Genomic DNA, 15,660 nt, shown 5'->3' on the forward strand with positions numbered 1-15,660 from the left:
GCCTCTTCAGTGGTTTCCTGTGTAGCTCCAGCTCCTCAAAGGCCTGAGGAAAGGACAGAAGGTGGTCTTGTTTTTACTTGGCACCATGAGGATTCTCTACATGAGCCTTATCTTCCAAGTGTTCTTTTAAGCCTAGGCATATCATAAAACAAAGACAGATAGATAGGATGTTTTTAAGATTTTTTTAAAAGAAGTTAAATATAGAACAATAGAATGGGTCTGACTTGTTCAGTTGGGTCTGACAGAAACAGGGTTTCTGTAGGGTTTCTTTTACAGAAACCCTGCAGGTCACAGCAGAAGAACAATACACCTATGAGCCAGTGAAATACCGGAGACACTTATTCAAAAGACTAGAGATCTCTTCAAGAAAATTAGAGTTACCAAGGGAACGTTTCATGCAGAGATGGGCACAATAAAGGACAAAAATGGTATGAACCTAACAGAAGCAGAAGATATTAAGAAGAGGTGGCAAGAATACACATAAGAACTCTACAATAAAGATCTTCATGACCCAGATAATCACAATGGTATGATCACTCACCTAGAGCTAGACATCCTGGAATGCTAAGTCAAGTGGGCCTTAGGAAGCATCACTACAAACAAAGCTAGTGAAGGTGATGGAATTCCAGTTGATCTATTTCAAATCCTAAAAGATGATGCTGTGAAAGTGCTGCACTCAATATGCCAGCAAATTTGGAAAACTCAGCAGTGGCCATAGGACTGGAAAAGGTCAGATCCAACCAGTCCATTCTAAAGGAAATTAGTCTTGAATATTCATTCGAAGGACTGATGTTGAAGCTGAAACGCCAATGCTTTGGCCACCTGATGTGAAGAGCTGTCTCGTTTGAAAAGATTCTGATGCTGGTAAAGATTGAAGGAGGGAGGAGAAAGAGACAACAGAGGATGAGATGGTTGGATGGCATCACCGACTCAAGGGGCATGAGTTTGAGTAAACTCTGGGAGTTGGTGATGGACAGGGAGGCCTGTCCTGCTGCAGTTCATGGTGCCGCAAAAAGTCAAACTGACTGAGCAACTGAACTGAACTGAACTGAATGAATAAATACACTTTGAGTTGGGTTAATGACTTCAGAGAGTTGTTACAAGAATCAGTTTGGACATCTGAGATGAAAGGGCCTTGGATACTCTAAGGCACTAGGCAAGTCTGGAGACTCAGTGCCCTAGCCCATGTACAGAAAGGTCCAACTTTATTCATCAACACGTTTGGAACTCACAGAACTTTTCTTTGCAGCAATATTGAGCTAAGGTGATTAGGATCCATCCAGGCCAGCCACCCCTGAAGAGCCACATAACCTTTATGTTCTAGTTGAGGTATGGCCAACACCATATGACTGTGATGTTTCTCTTGGAAAGTATGTTCAGAGGTCTCCTCTTTCTTCCTTCTTCTATTCCATAAATATCTATTGACTTCCTGTAGTGTGCCAGCTATTTTGTTAAATTCTGATGCATAACAGTGAGACAAACATAAACTCTGCCCTCATAGCGTATACAGTCTAGACAGGAAAGCAAATCTTGAACAAATAATGTTAATAATGTGATAAGTGATTTGAAATAGAAAGGGAAGTAGTAATGGAGGCATCTATGTTACCTAGTTCGAAGGTTTGAATTGCACTCCTAAGGATGAGCAGAACCTAGTTAAAAGAGTGAGTTGGTCATGGAAGTACAAAGTGGGGAAATGAGAGGGATTGGGAGGAAAGGAGGAGGATGAGAACATTAAGGAAATGAAACATGAGAGGTGACTAATGGAGGGACTCATGCTTCTGGAAATAACTAAGGAAAATAAGAAATATGGGTGTATACCTGGGAGCCTTCAGAAATATGGTGGACTCTTGATTCTCTTGGAATTCCTTCTCCTAGCAGGGAGGCTGTCTGGACACAACTGCTCCTTATCCTTGAGGCTAACAGGAGTGGGTAGTGATGTCATGGCTTTGTTTCAGTGTGGGGATGGCCTTCTGGAAGGTTATATATAATCTGAGGAAGCTGATAGGCAAGGGTTGAGGATGAAATCACTTCATATGAAGCACAACCATGAGCTGGAACTCCTGAGTTAACATCATTGGTATTGGCTCAAGATTCTGGGGACAGATCTAACAACTTCATCTTTATCTAACAAGGTAGATAAAGATCTCAAGGCATAAAAATAGGCCATGACTTCTATTCAGTAGCTTCAATAACGCTATGCTATTTTTACACATAATTGCACAATAAGTCTCCAGTATTCTTGCCTGGAGAATCCCAGGGACAGGGGAGCCTGGTGGGCTGCCGTCCATGGGGTCACACCGAGTCGGACACGACTGACGCGACTTAGCAGCAGCAGCACATTAAGTATTTGTGAAGTAAATGAAAGAGTTCACCTTATAATATCAAAAATACATGGATGTATCCTCATTTACATAATCTGGGAGGGAAGTTTATGTTTATAAGCTTATTTTCATAAACTTCAGTGTAGTTTAACTACAGTTTATATAATGAAACACAATACTAAAACCATAAAACATCAGGGAGAAGGAATATTTAATTTTTTTGAAAGATAAGATGCTAATGTACAGCATGGGGAATATAGTCAGCAATATTGTATTAACTATGTATGGTGACAAATGGTAACTAGACTTATTGTAGTCATCATGTCATAATATATATAAATGTCAAATCAGTATGTTGTACATACAATATAATATTGTGTGGTCATTGTACTTCAACTACAAAAAGATAAAATGTAAGGTAATAACAAAGTATTATTATGCTGGATATTATTAAATTCTAGCTTTTTTGGTTGTGAAAAATGGTTTCAAGTTGTGTTTTGCTTAAGTCTTTGCTACACTCAAACTTTCTATTTTGTGTTGATGGAGACCTTTTCCCATCCACCAAATATCAGGTAGCACTATGCACAGAGAACTTAAAACTTGACAGAGCTGTAAAGAGGAACGTTGCTCAGTAGACAGAAAGGAAGCTGGAATGTGTATCTTGGTCTGCTGCTAACAGAGTTATAAGCAATGGGACTTTTATGACTCTGTTTTCCTCATCCATAAGATTAGATGAGTGCAAGCTGACAAAATCACAAAGCTTCTCGGAGGCACAATGAGACATACATGTTGATAGTTGTTCAAACAAGATACTGTGAAAGACACGATGTGACAGTCACCTCACTGTGACTTGCCCTCTGCTCCTTTTCCTGCTCTTCCTCCCTGTCCTGAGTGGAGAAATCCTCACGTATCACCCTGACTCAGGCAGCCCCGGAAGGTGGGCAGACTGAATTCTTGAGGGTTCCCTCTAAGAAAGGGAAGATTTGTCCCAAACTTTCTTTTTACTCAGTCCAGGCCACTGTATTAGCAAACCTAAAGGCCAGTGTTACAAACAGTTTAATGCTACAGAAAGATATTGTGGTTTCTTTTTAAAAAGTAGGTTGTTTTAGATCCTTAACAATCATTAACTAATGAATGTCTCCTTTTTAGACATATTAAGGTAAAGTCTTCTTGACTCTGTTTTTGACTTAAAAAAAAAAAAATCCACTGGTTTCTCTCTTGTGGTTTAGGCCTTTTAGAATTTGTAGGGAGGAGGGTGAAGCTGTACAGAAAGCCTGTGCTGTAAACAAGCAGTAAGGTGGGGAAGCTTAGTTCCACCCACACCTGAGCCCAGAGCTCAGTTTAACTTCTGAAATCACAGAGAAAGTAGGTCAGAGGGACTTTGTACCAAGCCTACTTGGGCTCCAGTGGCCCCCTGAGGGACTGCTTGGCTCTTCAGTGCCCCTTGAGGTTAAAGGCAAGGTTTGTATCTGAATGGGGGAAGGGAGGCTGGGAATCTCCCAGCTGTGTCCATAGAGAAGCCTTAACTTGTAAACAGCATTAGGGAATCACATTGTTTGAATGTATCATAATTCTAGGATCAGTCACTCCTAGGATTTTGGTGATACATCCTGACATCTGTCAGTTCTTTTGAATGTACTTATTGTCCAATCAACCAAGTTTTTGTTAAGCTCAGCTCTCCCTTGCTGAATGACTGATAGTCAAAGCTGTCTCTGGAGGCAATTTTGAGAGAAGAAACAGAAAGGAAAATGCTTCCTCAACCTTTATGCACAAACATTATTGCACAAATGAAAAGAGAAACAATTACCTATTCACAGTGTTTCATAATTTTATTTTAAATTTTATTATATATTCTTCTAAAGGAAAGGAAGCTTTACTTACTAGAAGAATAAACAGATTCTTCCTCTGGAGTTGTCTCCCTCAAACAGCACAGTAAGAGTGTAATCGTTGATTTGTTTCAGATAACCCCTGCTAAACATACAGGTTCTTTAAAACTGAGCAAAATATTAACATTTTTCAAGTTCTCAAGATGAATCTCTTGAGCTCTTCTTGGGAGACAGTAAAAAGGGGAAAAAAAAGGTGGGGGCAGAAGGCAAAAAAGGAATGTGATTTTGTCTTCCTCTTGAATCAAACAGGAGTAGAATTTTGTTCCAGAATATCATGTGTACCTTTCACCCGCCTGGCACTGCATGAATAGAACTCAGTGTCCTTGCCCACTGCAGAAGGCTGTCCTGGTGTTTCCAGGCCAGGTTATTTTGAGGAATAATGCACTTTATAACACTCTCAGAACACTAGTGTCACTCAGGGATTCCACTTCCAGAGTCCCCCTCAACTCTGGACTCATGTATCTACCTTTGACTTAAGGAGTTTGTCAGTCTTTCTGAGCATTGCTCCATCTCTCTGCTCACTGATAAAGTAGGTAATGAATTAATAGATTGTGGAAATGGCACTGCTTATACCTGGACCACTTTAGTACATAATTATGACTTTCTGTCTATTCCTAGAAGCTGGCATGTCTGTTATGACTTATTGTAAGAGAGACTTTGAGGGCTCCAAAAAAGGAGAGCTGCATTTGGCCAGGCTCTTAGAAGTTTTCATGGAGGAAGCTGCATTTGAGATGAGATTTAAAGAATGGGAACATTTGATATGGAATTGCTGGGTGAAGGGCACATGGGATGGAGAGAGGGATCAATGCTTTGGGAACAGGAACAGGAAGATGTGTTCAGAGGATACTGATGGTACGGCTGGATTCAGTGATATTTCAGAACCCTGGCATCACTTGGAGGACTTTTTCTTCAAATACAGATATGTTGGGCCCCACCTCAGATCAAATGGAATGTTTTGTAGAGGAGCTCAAACCTCAATGTTTTGTTTTTTATAAATCTCCCAAGATTATCCTAAAGTGCATACAGAGCTGAGAAACTCTGAGCTATGCAGGGCCTACAGACAGCCTTTGGAGACGTGCCTGAAGAGTAGGTGATTAAGGAACAATTTCTTTTTTTAATGTCTTTAAAGGTATATGGCTTAATATTTCCCCTACTATAACACTGCTGCTATAATGACAGATTTTACACATAAAAGGGATAAAAATTAAAATTTTGTTTGGGATGAATAAAAATATCATTATTAAATTATTAAATTTATTTAAAGATTTATCATGTATGGATAATTAAAGATGTACCATGGGCCAGACGCTGTCTCAGGTGATTTGTTTTGAGAATATCACAAAAACATTGAAATCATGAGAGAAGTTCTGGGATGTGAGAAATCTACAGTTTTGAGAATTTACTGCTTTGACGAGGTAATAAGAACACACAGGTACATTTGAAGTCTGCGGGTTTTGAAGAATGAGAATATTTTAAAAGGATGAGGCATGTGGGGTATAAATTTGGATTGTAGCTTTGCCACTTACTAGCTGTTGTAGGCTGGTTATGCATCCCCTTTGAGCTGCATGTTCACACCCTTAAACCCACAGATTCGCTCTGAGATTTGAGTGAAACCTCTGTAGAGCACCTGGTGAGCAGGAAAAAGTTAATTTTTATAGAGTGTACATATTCATTAAACTGAGTAAACCTCATTCTCAAGTTTACACCAAATTTTGTTCTTCTGGTAGGAGGCACGTGGTGTAATAGGTAGACAGAAGCTAAACACTGCAGAGTCATCTATCCTTCACTGAGTTAGGCAAATTGAGACTGTATTTGCCACAAATTCATCAGGTGCTTTAACTCAATACAACTGGGGAGGGAAAAGGCGGAATCCTCTTTGAGTACTTTGCAGGGACACAGCCTTGAGCAAAAGCAGCAGATACATGTATCTATGCATGCTTTCTTTGAGTATACCGCTCATAAATTTCCTCCTGACTCTCAGTTTTCTGTGTCTGTAATGCTATTACAGAACTATTGTGATGCTTCTCAGGTCAATTCTGAGCTACTTTGAAGGCTCATCTTACACTAGGTGACCTCAGAAATATCTAGTTTCACTGCATTCTTCAGTCTGTGAAAATAGTATCCTTTCTTGGTGTCTAAAACTAGAGAATGTTTCCAGAATGAACAAAGATAAGGGGAAGAGCAGTTTAGGAGACTGACCAAGGAAACCAAGAGGACTAGGTTGTTTACTCTGTTGCTTGAGCCAGTTATTAATCAACTCTGGAGGAGGAAATGGCAACCCCCTCAAGTATTGCCTAGAGAATCCTATGTACAGAGGAGCCTGGCAGGGTACAGTCTGTGAAGTCACAAAGAGTTGGACGTGACTGAAGCAACTTAGAGCCATTAATCAACTCATAAGATTTGAGGCAATAGAATGTTTTTTAGATTATAAGTTCCTCTTGGTTCAAAAGTCACTAAGATCTTTTGTGAAACAACATCTGAACATTTGATTCACATGTATGTTCAGAACATAACAAAATATGTTCTCACCCCCTGGGCCACCAGGAAGACAGCCTCTCATGCTGTCTGGCATCTTTCTGAGACAAAACAGCCTTTATTTTCACACCTTGAGTCATAAAGTGCATTTATTCTTATTTCATTGAAAGAATTAAGAATTCCATTTGGTAATAATGAAATTAAAAAATTGAAACCTCATCCCAGAACTGATGGTAAATAGACTCATATGAGATGACTCCACCTATTGGACAAAGTGGTGTACTCCTACTTCTATCACCCGTTATTAATAAATGAACCAAAGATGTGGGAGCTTCACTAAGGCACTGTGAAAATCACCTGGAGAAAAATAATTTCAGATGATTACTTGATCATCACAGATGGAAAAGTAGAAAAGAAACTAGAAAACTTATTTTATCTGTTACAGGGCAACCACTAAGGGGATTTCTTATTGCATTTTATGTTTTAAAATGTCATAATTCCTGAAAGACCAAAACATACATTCACTATTTATCAAGTATTTCACAAATATTTGTTTATCTGATTGTGTCTGTGTTGTTGATCTGTGTCTGCACAGAATGTCAAGATTTTTTTGGTGGCTGCACTGTGTAGCTTTTGGGATTTTAGTTCCCTGACCAAGGATTGAACCTGTGCTCCCTGAAATGGAAGCATGACATCCTAACCAGCAGACTACCAGGGAATTCTCAGAATGTCAAGATATTTAATTAACTATATATCTGTAATTTAGATGGGGGAAATGAATGGCCTATGTAGAGTAGTATAGAAAAAACTAATTTCTGAGAATAAATATGCTAATTATAAATTTGAAATCAAAGGACTTGAGTATTAACTATTATTAGATTTTAATTAATTGGTTTCTATCCTACCTTATTTTGATTGGTGTTTGATTTGTTTTACAAGTTAAATAGCTTTCTATGCCTCAGTTTCATTTGCAAAATGAAGATATATTAATACTCAAAAATGGTTTACTAGATGGATGATTGTGTGCTCAGCACATTGATAAATATACACTGGAAACACACAGTCCCTGATATCAGAGAACACACTCTTAAGAGGAAATACAGAAAGAAGTCATGCTAATATGAGGCAATATAAACAGCAATATACCCCAGCACATAGAATTATCAAGGAATGGTTGCCAGCTCAGCCCCAGAAGCAAGTGGAGTTATACTCAAGGAAGGCTTCTTGGAGGAAGCAAACTCTCAAGTAAAACTTAAAGGATGAGTGAGAAATAATAAACAAGGAAAGGAGGGTGGAGACCTTGGGATGCTACAAGCTGAGACTACTAATGGATTCATAAGATGACATTATAAGAGGGGCATTTGACAAAACCAAGGTTCTTGGGGCTCTTAGGGAATATCAGTCTTAACTAAGTGTACAGAGTAGAATCCCAAAGAGACTCTAATCTTGAAAAGTAAGGTGGTAGAAGAAGCCTCAGAAGTGTCCCAGAGGGCCTGCCATGGGCCTTCTGGAAACTTGGTTTCCCTTTTACTGGCTGACAGCTGACATTTTAGTTTCAACCTTCCAAGGAGCAAACACATTGCTTGGGCTTAATGTCAGGAAGGCCTGACCTCTTTATTGGAGTACGATTTTATTTATCACGTAAGTCATGAAAAATACCATGTGAGCTCGATAAACATGAGACCAATGAAGTGGTTAGTGCTGCCGAGTCACCTTCTAACCCAGAAGTGTTGTGAATGGAACACTGATTTCCAGAAATAGTATTGCAGAATCTGCTATGGTTCTCTTGGTATTTTAATAATCAACATCTGCGTTTTACTTCAAAGTTTTGTTATCTTCCTTGGTGACAGCTGTAGATTTTTGTTTTGCTTGTTTGGTTTGGTGACTGATAGAAAAAATTACTATTACAAAATCATTGTATTTTTGGTAAACTGTTTATTTTGTATTGGGGTTTAGCTGATTAACAATGTTGTGATGGTTTCAGGTGAACAGCGAAGGAACTCAGCTATATATATATATGACAAAATCATTACATTTTTTAAACTAAGCGTTTGAATTATATGAAAATGGTTTATTTTTATATTTATTATAATTCCTTACTTGTTTGTTCATGGCTTCAAAAGAACCAGTTTCCCTTTAACCTTTAAAAGGCCTGTAAAGACTTTGTGTTTTCTTCACAGATACAGGCTAGTTCCAAAGGTTTATTTTCCTGAGCAAATTCACGATGTTGTACGTGCCACGAAGTACTTCCTGCAGCCAGAAGTCTTACACAAGTATTCAGTTGACCCAGGGAGAGTCGGCATTTCTGGTGACAGTGCTGGTGGGAATTTGGCAGCTGCCCTGGGCCAACAGGTAACAGAGATGCCTGAGGTGCTGGTGAAAGGAGGGTGCATGTTAATGTTCAGCAGACAGCACGTGTCCACTAGGTATGGCAAAGGTCTAGCCGGGTAGGCTGGTTACTCAGGGGCCAAGGTATTGAGATGACTGCACTTGGAAACTTCTCAGAGATCTTTCTGAAGTAGGAAAATGGATCATTGAAAGAAGTGTCATCTCTGAGTCTTTGGAAAGGCCCTGGTTACAATTAATGAGAGAAGAGAGCTAGCATTTTAGCATCCTACCCTTGCCCCTCAGGGATATGCCTGGAAATTAAGTTTTCTCTGCTCTTTTCCATGATGGACTTGAAAAACAGAGTATTTTTGCTTATGTTTCCATTGCTAAGATTGTTTCCTTAAACTTTGAGCCAAATTTAAAAATTTAAAAGTGTTTGTTAATATAAAAGAAAAAGTTAAATGTTAACTTTTAAGTTAAGTGCTTCAGGCACTTTGAATGTTAAAATATATGTTAATCAGAGTTTTACTTCAGGGACTTCCCTGGTGGCTCAGACAGTAAAGCGTCTACTAGACCTACAATGCGGGAGACCTGGGTTCAATCCTTGGGTCAGGAAGATCTCCTGGAGAAGGAAATGGCACCCCACTCCAGTATTCTTGCCTGGAAAATCCCATGGACGGAGGAGCCTGGTAGGCTACAGTCCATGGGGTCAAAAAGAGTCAGACACAACTGAGTGACTTCACTCACTCACTGAGTTTTACTTGGTTAAATTCTGTCTAGCTCTAATGGCATCCCAAATTTGGGGCAGCTGTATAAATTCAAAGATAAGTACATTTTTTTTTCCCTCTAATGGGTTAAATAATTTAAGAATAGCATTTTTGTCTTCTTACCTCCAAATTTCTTTTGGCATTCTCAAATAGCATCTGCCTTTTCATTTGTGGGATGTCCTGATTTCTTCTCTTTCACTGTAATTAAAGAACTCAGTTCTCTGCTTGGCACTGGTAGGTTTGCTATCCACATGTCCTGGTGCACTGCAGAGAGAATCATGGGCTTTAAAACCAGACAGAACTGGGTGGAATCCAGGCCCCCCTAGGGGAGGTGTGCAGCTTTGGGCAAGTCTCAGGAAAATGAAGATAGTGCCATCTGAATGAAAGGCTGTTGCCAGGACTTAGTGAGATGATGTATGTACAGTTATTGGCATGTATTAAGAACTGCTTTTACAGAGCAACTACATCTTTCCTCAAGATAGGGTTCTAAAGTCTGTTGAGAAACAAAATTGTTTGGCTGAAGTTATCTTGAAGATTGTTTAGTAGCCTGTGAAACACAGTGACCTAGTTAGCTGCCTTTTAGATGTTATGTAAAAAATATATCATTTTAGACTCTAGAATTACAAAATGAGGCAATATATTTGCATTGCAGGGAGACCTGGGGGAATGGAGTTCTGCAGTGGTAGGGGTTCAGTCACCTTCCCATCTCAGTTGCACTCTCAGACACACACTCGTGAAGTACAATGGAAGGTGCACTGCCAGCATGATTGAAACTCCCTCCCTCTCACCAACCGTGAGGACTCTAGGCTCATCAGAGGAGAGACCCTGAGGTCCTATTAAAAGACTTTGGAGTCCCATCATCTGTTCATTTAGCTTTTCATACCCATGTTCTCTGGAAGAGTCAGACTAGTTTTTTCTCCCCAGTAAGGCACTGCCTCTTGGGCCTTTCTTGGGAATACAAAACTATCCATCCATAACACCCAGCATGATGAGTATTATGCCAAAGGATAGACAAAGAGTGTTGATGGGTGTTTAAAGACCTAAGAGATCACGTACTTTTGAAATGTTCACTCAAAAGTATGAGTTGCAAACATCACACCTTTCTTAGTAAATATCCAACAGCTTGAAGAGTGGTGGTGATGGTGGTGGCCATTCAAAGTGAAATGAAATAATGTGTTTGCTTTTTCTTCTCCAGTTTAATCAAGATACCAACCTAAAAAACAAGCTCAAAGTGCAAGCTTTAATTTATCCAGTTCTTCAAGCTTTAGATTTTAATACACCCTCTTATCAGCAAAATATGAACACCCCTATTCTGCCCCGATATGTCATGGTGAAGTACTGGGTAGACTACTTCAACGGCAACTATGACTTTGTCCAGGCAATGATAGTCAACAATCACACGTCACTGGATGTGGATGAGGCTTCTGCCCTCAGGGCCCGTCTAAACTGGACATCCCTTTTGCCCACTTCCATCACAAAGAACTATAAGCCTGTCATGCAGACCACTGGCAACTCCAGGATTGTCCAGGAGATCCCTCAGCTGCTGGATGCCCGCTCTGCCCCACTCATCGCAGACCAGGAGGTCCTTCAGCACCTCCCAAAGACCTATATTCTGACCTGTGAGCACGATGTCCTAAGAGATGACGGAATCATGTACGCAAAGCGTTTGGAGAGTGCGGGTGTGGAGGTGACCTTGGATCACTTTGAGGATGGCTTCCACGGGTGCATGATTTTCACCAGCTGGCCAACCAACTTCTCAGTGGGAATTCGGACTAGGAATAGTTACATCAAGTGGCTGGATCAAAACCTGTGAAGGAGTGAGATTTCTGAAAAGCTTGAGCCCCTGCTGACGACCTACACCTGCTTTGGAAAGACATTGACTCTTTAGTCGACTAATTTCCTCTCATTACTTATGAATTATGGAATCTCTATTCTCTGCAGACTTCATTTTAATTTAATTTTAGGAAATGCTTTTGAGTAACATGAGTGCAGAAACATCTGAATCTTGTTCTGTAAGTGGGCCAGTCTCTCTGTTCATGTTTTAACCAAATTGCTACTAATGCCCACAGCTACAGACAGCAGGGTTAGGAGCTGGAATTCGGCTTGGGACTTGCCTCCGTCAAGTTCTTTTTAGAAGAAATTCTACCCACTGCGGATGACCTTTAATGAGTAAAGAAAATGTGGGCTCTTCTTCAACTTGCTAGAGTTTACTTTGATTTCAGAGCAGTGTTAAATATGTGTACTTCAAGGTCAGTGCTGGGTACCAAATGCCCTCTGTTCTTTATGGATGGGTGGCTTTGTTTCCTATGGGAATTTTGGCAAAGCTGTTCTAGCAAGGACAAGTTTCTCAAATGACTTTCTTCCTTTACCGTGTTAATTTATATGATAGCTATCTATAAGTCCAGTTGGATTATGATAATACTTGAAAGTTACTTTCTACCACTATTATTAGAAAATATGAGGTTGCATGCACTGGATATTTGCACACCGTTGTTTTTTGGTTATGCCATCTCCCTGGGGGAGATCTGGGAGCAAATTTATTTAGATTTAGAATAAATGTTCCTTTACAAAACAAGTAAAAATAGACAAGTGAACCAACCCAATGTTTTCATAATGGCTACATCTGACATAAGTTACTAAGAATAGTGTGTATATATTTGGCATAGTCAGAGAAGAAGATACATTTAATATTAAAAATATGAAAAATGCCTTTAGAGGGTCTAGTTTATTCTTGAAAACTCAACCTTTTCACTTGTGTAGCTTTAAAATGGGGCTATTTTGGTATATATAATGTATCATTTATTTTTTTAAGTTATTTAATGTTAATATATATATAGCTGGACAAGATTTTTCAGGATAAAGTCAGTAAAGAATATTAAAGATAATGATGTTTTTTTAAAAAAAAAAAACTACCTTAAGGTTTAAAAAAGTGACTTTAGAATTATATCCACAAATAATTTTATGGAAAGAGGTAAAATAGCTATTAATATTATTATATATTGAATATAAAGCCTAAATATTTTGATGTTTATATGCATAACAAATTAAAATAATTAGACACTATGATTACACCTAGTAAAGTCATCTAAGTTCATAGTTCAGTAACTTAGATGAGATACGCACTGGTCATTTCTGCTCTCTGTGGTTGGAGGAGCTACTTCATACTCTTGTGGTGATACCCTTCATTATCACCTTCCAGCTAGGTCTGAAGTTGCAGTAGACCAAGTTTCATTTCATGTGAAGCCTTCACTGCCAGTGGGACATCCTTGGCACCGAAAGAAGCTCCAATTCTGATTCGACTTGACTATGTTTTTGCTCCTTCCTGCCACTCTTCCTACTGCTCCAATCTGTGCTTCTTTCAGGCACTGCAGAAAGCAGACATACAGCCAAGCCTTGATACAGTAAATTCACCAGTGGAAAGAAAGTAGAGCCTTTTTACTCATTTGGAAGATAGGTATTTCCTACTTATGAGGATGAAATAACAAATGAGAATCTGCATATTTATTATTCATTTATTATTTAAGTTACAAGCATTTTATGTACAGAAGTAAATGCAACAGTGAGTATATGTGTGTGTGCCTGTGTGTATAAAAATAATCATACAGATTAACCTGCTAATGGACTCAGGCAAGTCATTTACCATCTCTGGGCCTTTTTTGCCTGTCCTCTAAAATCAGAGAATTGAACAACTTTATGAGGTATCTTCCAATTATACATTCCAACCATTTTGTCAGACTGGCAAATTGTATTGGCTTCTTCTTCAACAGTGTTTTGTTTTGTAGGTCATTATTTCATATACACAGACATATGCAAGATCAGTTTTTTTTTTCCTAAAAAACTTGAACTTTAGTTCTTATTCTATGATAGCTAACCTCCTCATTTAATACTATTCTTTTTTACATCATTTGAAGGAACCAATATTTGGATCTTATTTTGAGGTTATCCATCTCTAGGGAAACAAAGAAAATATAATACACGCACAAAATTCCTTAAAACGGCATTTCCCCCCAAAGTTGTGAGCCAAATTTTGTAGTAACTACAGACAATAAATCCAGCCCTTCTAGGTCTCCAAAGGGCTCTCTCAGATGAAAAGAGGGAGTGAAAGAAAAAGGGGGTCTTTTTCTTGAGACTTGAATGAATGAAACTTGAAGCATCTCAAGTTTCATTAAAGCTTATATTGGGAATTCCATGGTGGTCCAATTGTTACAATTTGGCCCTTTCACTGCCTTGGCCTGGGTTTGATCTCTGGTCAGGGAACTAAGATCCTGCAAGCCATGTGACAAGGTCAAAAATAAAGCCTTTATGTATGTGATAATGACTTACACTGTATCCCACCTTGCTTGAAGTTTTCCTTGGGATAATAATTGGGAATCATGATACACAAGAACCACTAGATGCAAGAGAGGCTTATTGCTGTTTAATCGCTAAGTCATGTCCAACTCTTTTTGTGACCCCGTGGACTATAGCCAGCCAGGCTCCTCTGTCCATGAGATTTCCCAGGCAACAATACTGGAGTGGGTAACCATTTCCTCCAGGGGATCTTCCTGACCCAGGGATTGAACCCACATCTCCTGCAGTGACAGATAGATTCTTTACCACTGAGTCACCAGGGAAGCCCACAAGACAGGCTAAACCAACCAAAATCTGAGCGCTAAGAATTCCTTTGGGAAACATACAGAGTTTATGTTGAAGATATTTTGGTTTGAAATGAGTTTATTTTAAGTTCTGTTCTTATAAAAAAAAAGTTTATGCTCTGCAAATTGAATTTTTTAAGTGTTATGGCTTTGTTTTCCCATTTTAAGAAAAGAAGTGGACAGTCTTTTTATAATGTTTGTGAAATGTGAACATAAATATATGATGAAAAAAATCTGTGCTACAAAATATAGTGAAGTATAAGTTAGTTAATCTTTTATCATTGATTTGTGAAGAAGTTAAAGACTTGTATAATTATATTTGGGAATATAATATTTTGTGCATGATCTTTTAACCTTTGACTTTTTGCTTATTTCTCACTGCAAAGGGGAAGGCAGATTTTATGAAGGATTTTGGTAGCCAATCTACTTTTGTAAGACGAAAATCCACTGTGGAGTTAGGAAAGTATAAATCTGTTTTGATTCATGTTTGTAAATAAACTGTCTCTGTCTGGAAATGTGCCTATTTCACTTCCCCTCATTCATTTTCTGGTTCCCATCTCCCTTTCTCTCCATACCCCAGGTCTCTAGCCACAATGCTGCGCAAATCTTCACCCCCTGGAGTCTTCCAGCTCCCTTTCAATTACTGAGAAGGGCTCAGGGGCTTCCTTTATGGCATTCATTTCATGTCTGGATATAGTATGTGCTGCTCATACTGGAAGCCTGCCTTGAACTGGCTAGAATAGTCATAAAAACTAGGCACTAGGCAGACCCTGTAACAATCTGAGGACTTTCAATACACATTAGAGGTGTATCACAGTGCATATGAATTTGTATTTGAACAAGTTCAACCAAAGAAGTATTGATACCACTGAAGGCAAGTTTTCACACTAACCCTGACATTACAAGTAAAGCTAATAATTTCATGATTGAGTTTGTTATGCTCAGTTTACTTCAAAATCATAGGAATTAACATAAAAATTTTTTTCAAAATAAATTGTTTGATTTGGTTCTAAATGGTCACATACATGTGGATAAATTAGATTTTCCTATTCAATTAGAGTTATTTTCATCCTCTCCAACAAAACCTCTGGTGGGTGGCTATATTTTGCTGGTGGGATCCACTAATGGTTCCTTTGGGGCATTTAAAGTTCTCCTTTGGGGCATTTAAAATGCACTGTATGTGTTTTAGTATTGCTTTTTCTTGTGATCTTTCTTTTTTAATCCCCCATTTTAAAAAATCTCATATTTT

At 38.8% G+C, this 15,660-nt stretch overlaps 1 protein-coding gene across 2 annotated transcripts in view; it reads left to right on the plus strand.

Moving 5' to 3' along the window:
* Window positions 1-14,926, plus strand: part of NCEH1 (neutral cholesterol ester hydrolase 1) — a 64,029-nt gene extending 49,103 nt beyond the window's left edge. For both annotated transcript variants that reach the window (XM_027540896.1, XM_027540902.1), the window contains 2 exons: window positions 8,863-9,034; window positions 10,973-14,926. In XM_027540896.1, the coding sequence (XP_027396697.1) occupies window positions 8,863-9,034; window positions 10,973-11,590 (790 nt within the window). In that variant the 3' untranslated portion in view covers window positions 11,591-14,926. The remainder of the gene's footprint in view (window positions 1-8,862; window positions 9,035-10,972) is intronic.
* Window positions 14,927-15,660: the final 734 nt, after the last annotated feature.

The sequence above is a fragment of the Bos indicus x Bos taurus genome, chromosome 1 (assembly GCF_003369695.1).
Source record: "Bos indicus x Bos taurus breed Angus x Brahman F1 hybrid chromosome 1, Bos_hybrid_MaternalHap_v2.0, whole genome shotgun sequence".
Taxonomy (NCBI): domain Eukaryota; kingdom Metazoa; phylum Chordata; class Mammalia; order Artiodactyla; family Bovidae; genus Bos; species Bos indicus x Bos taurus.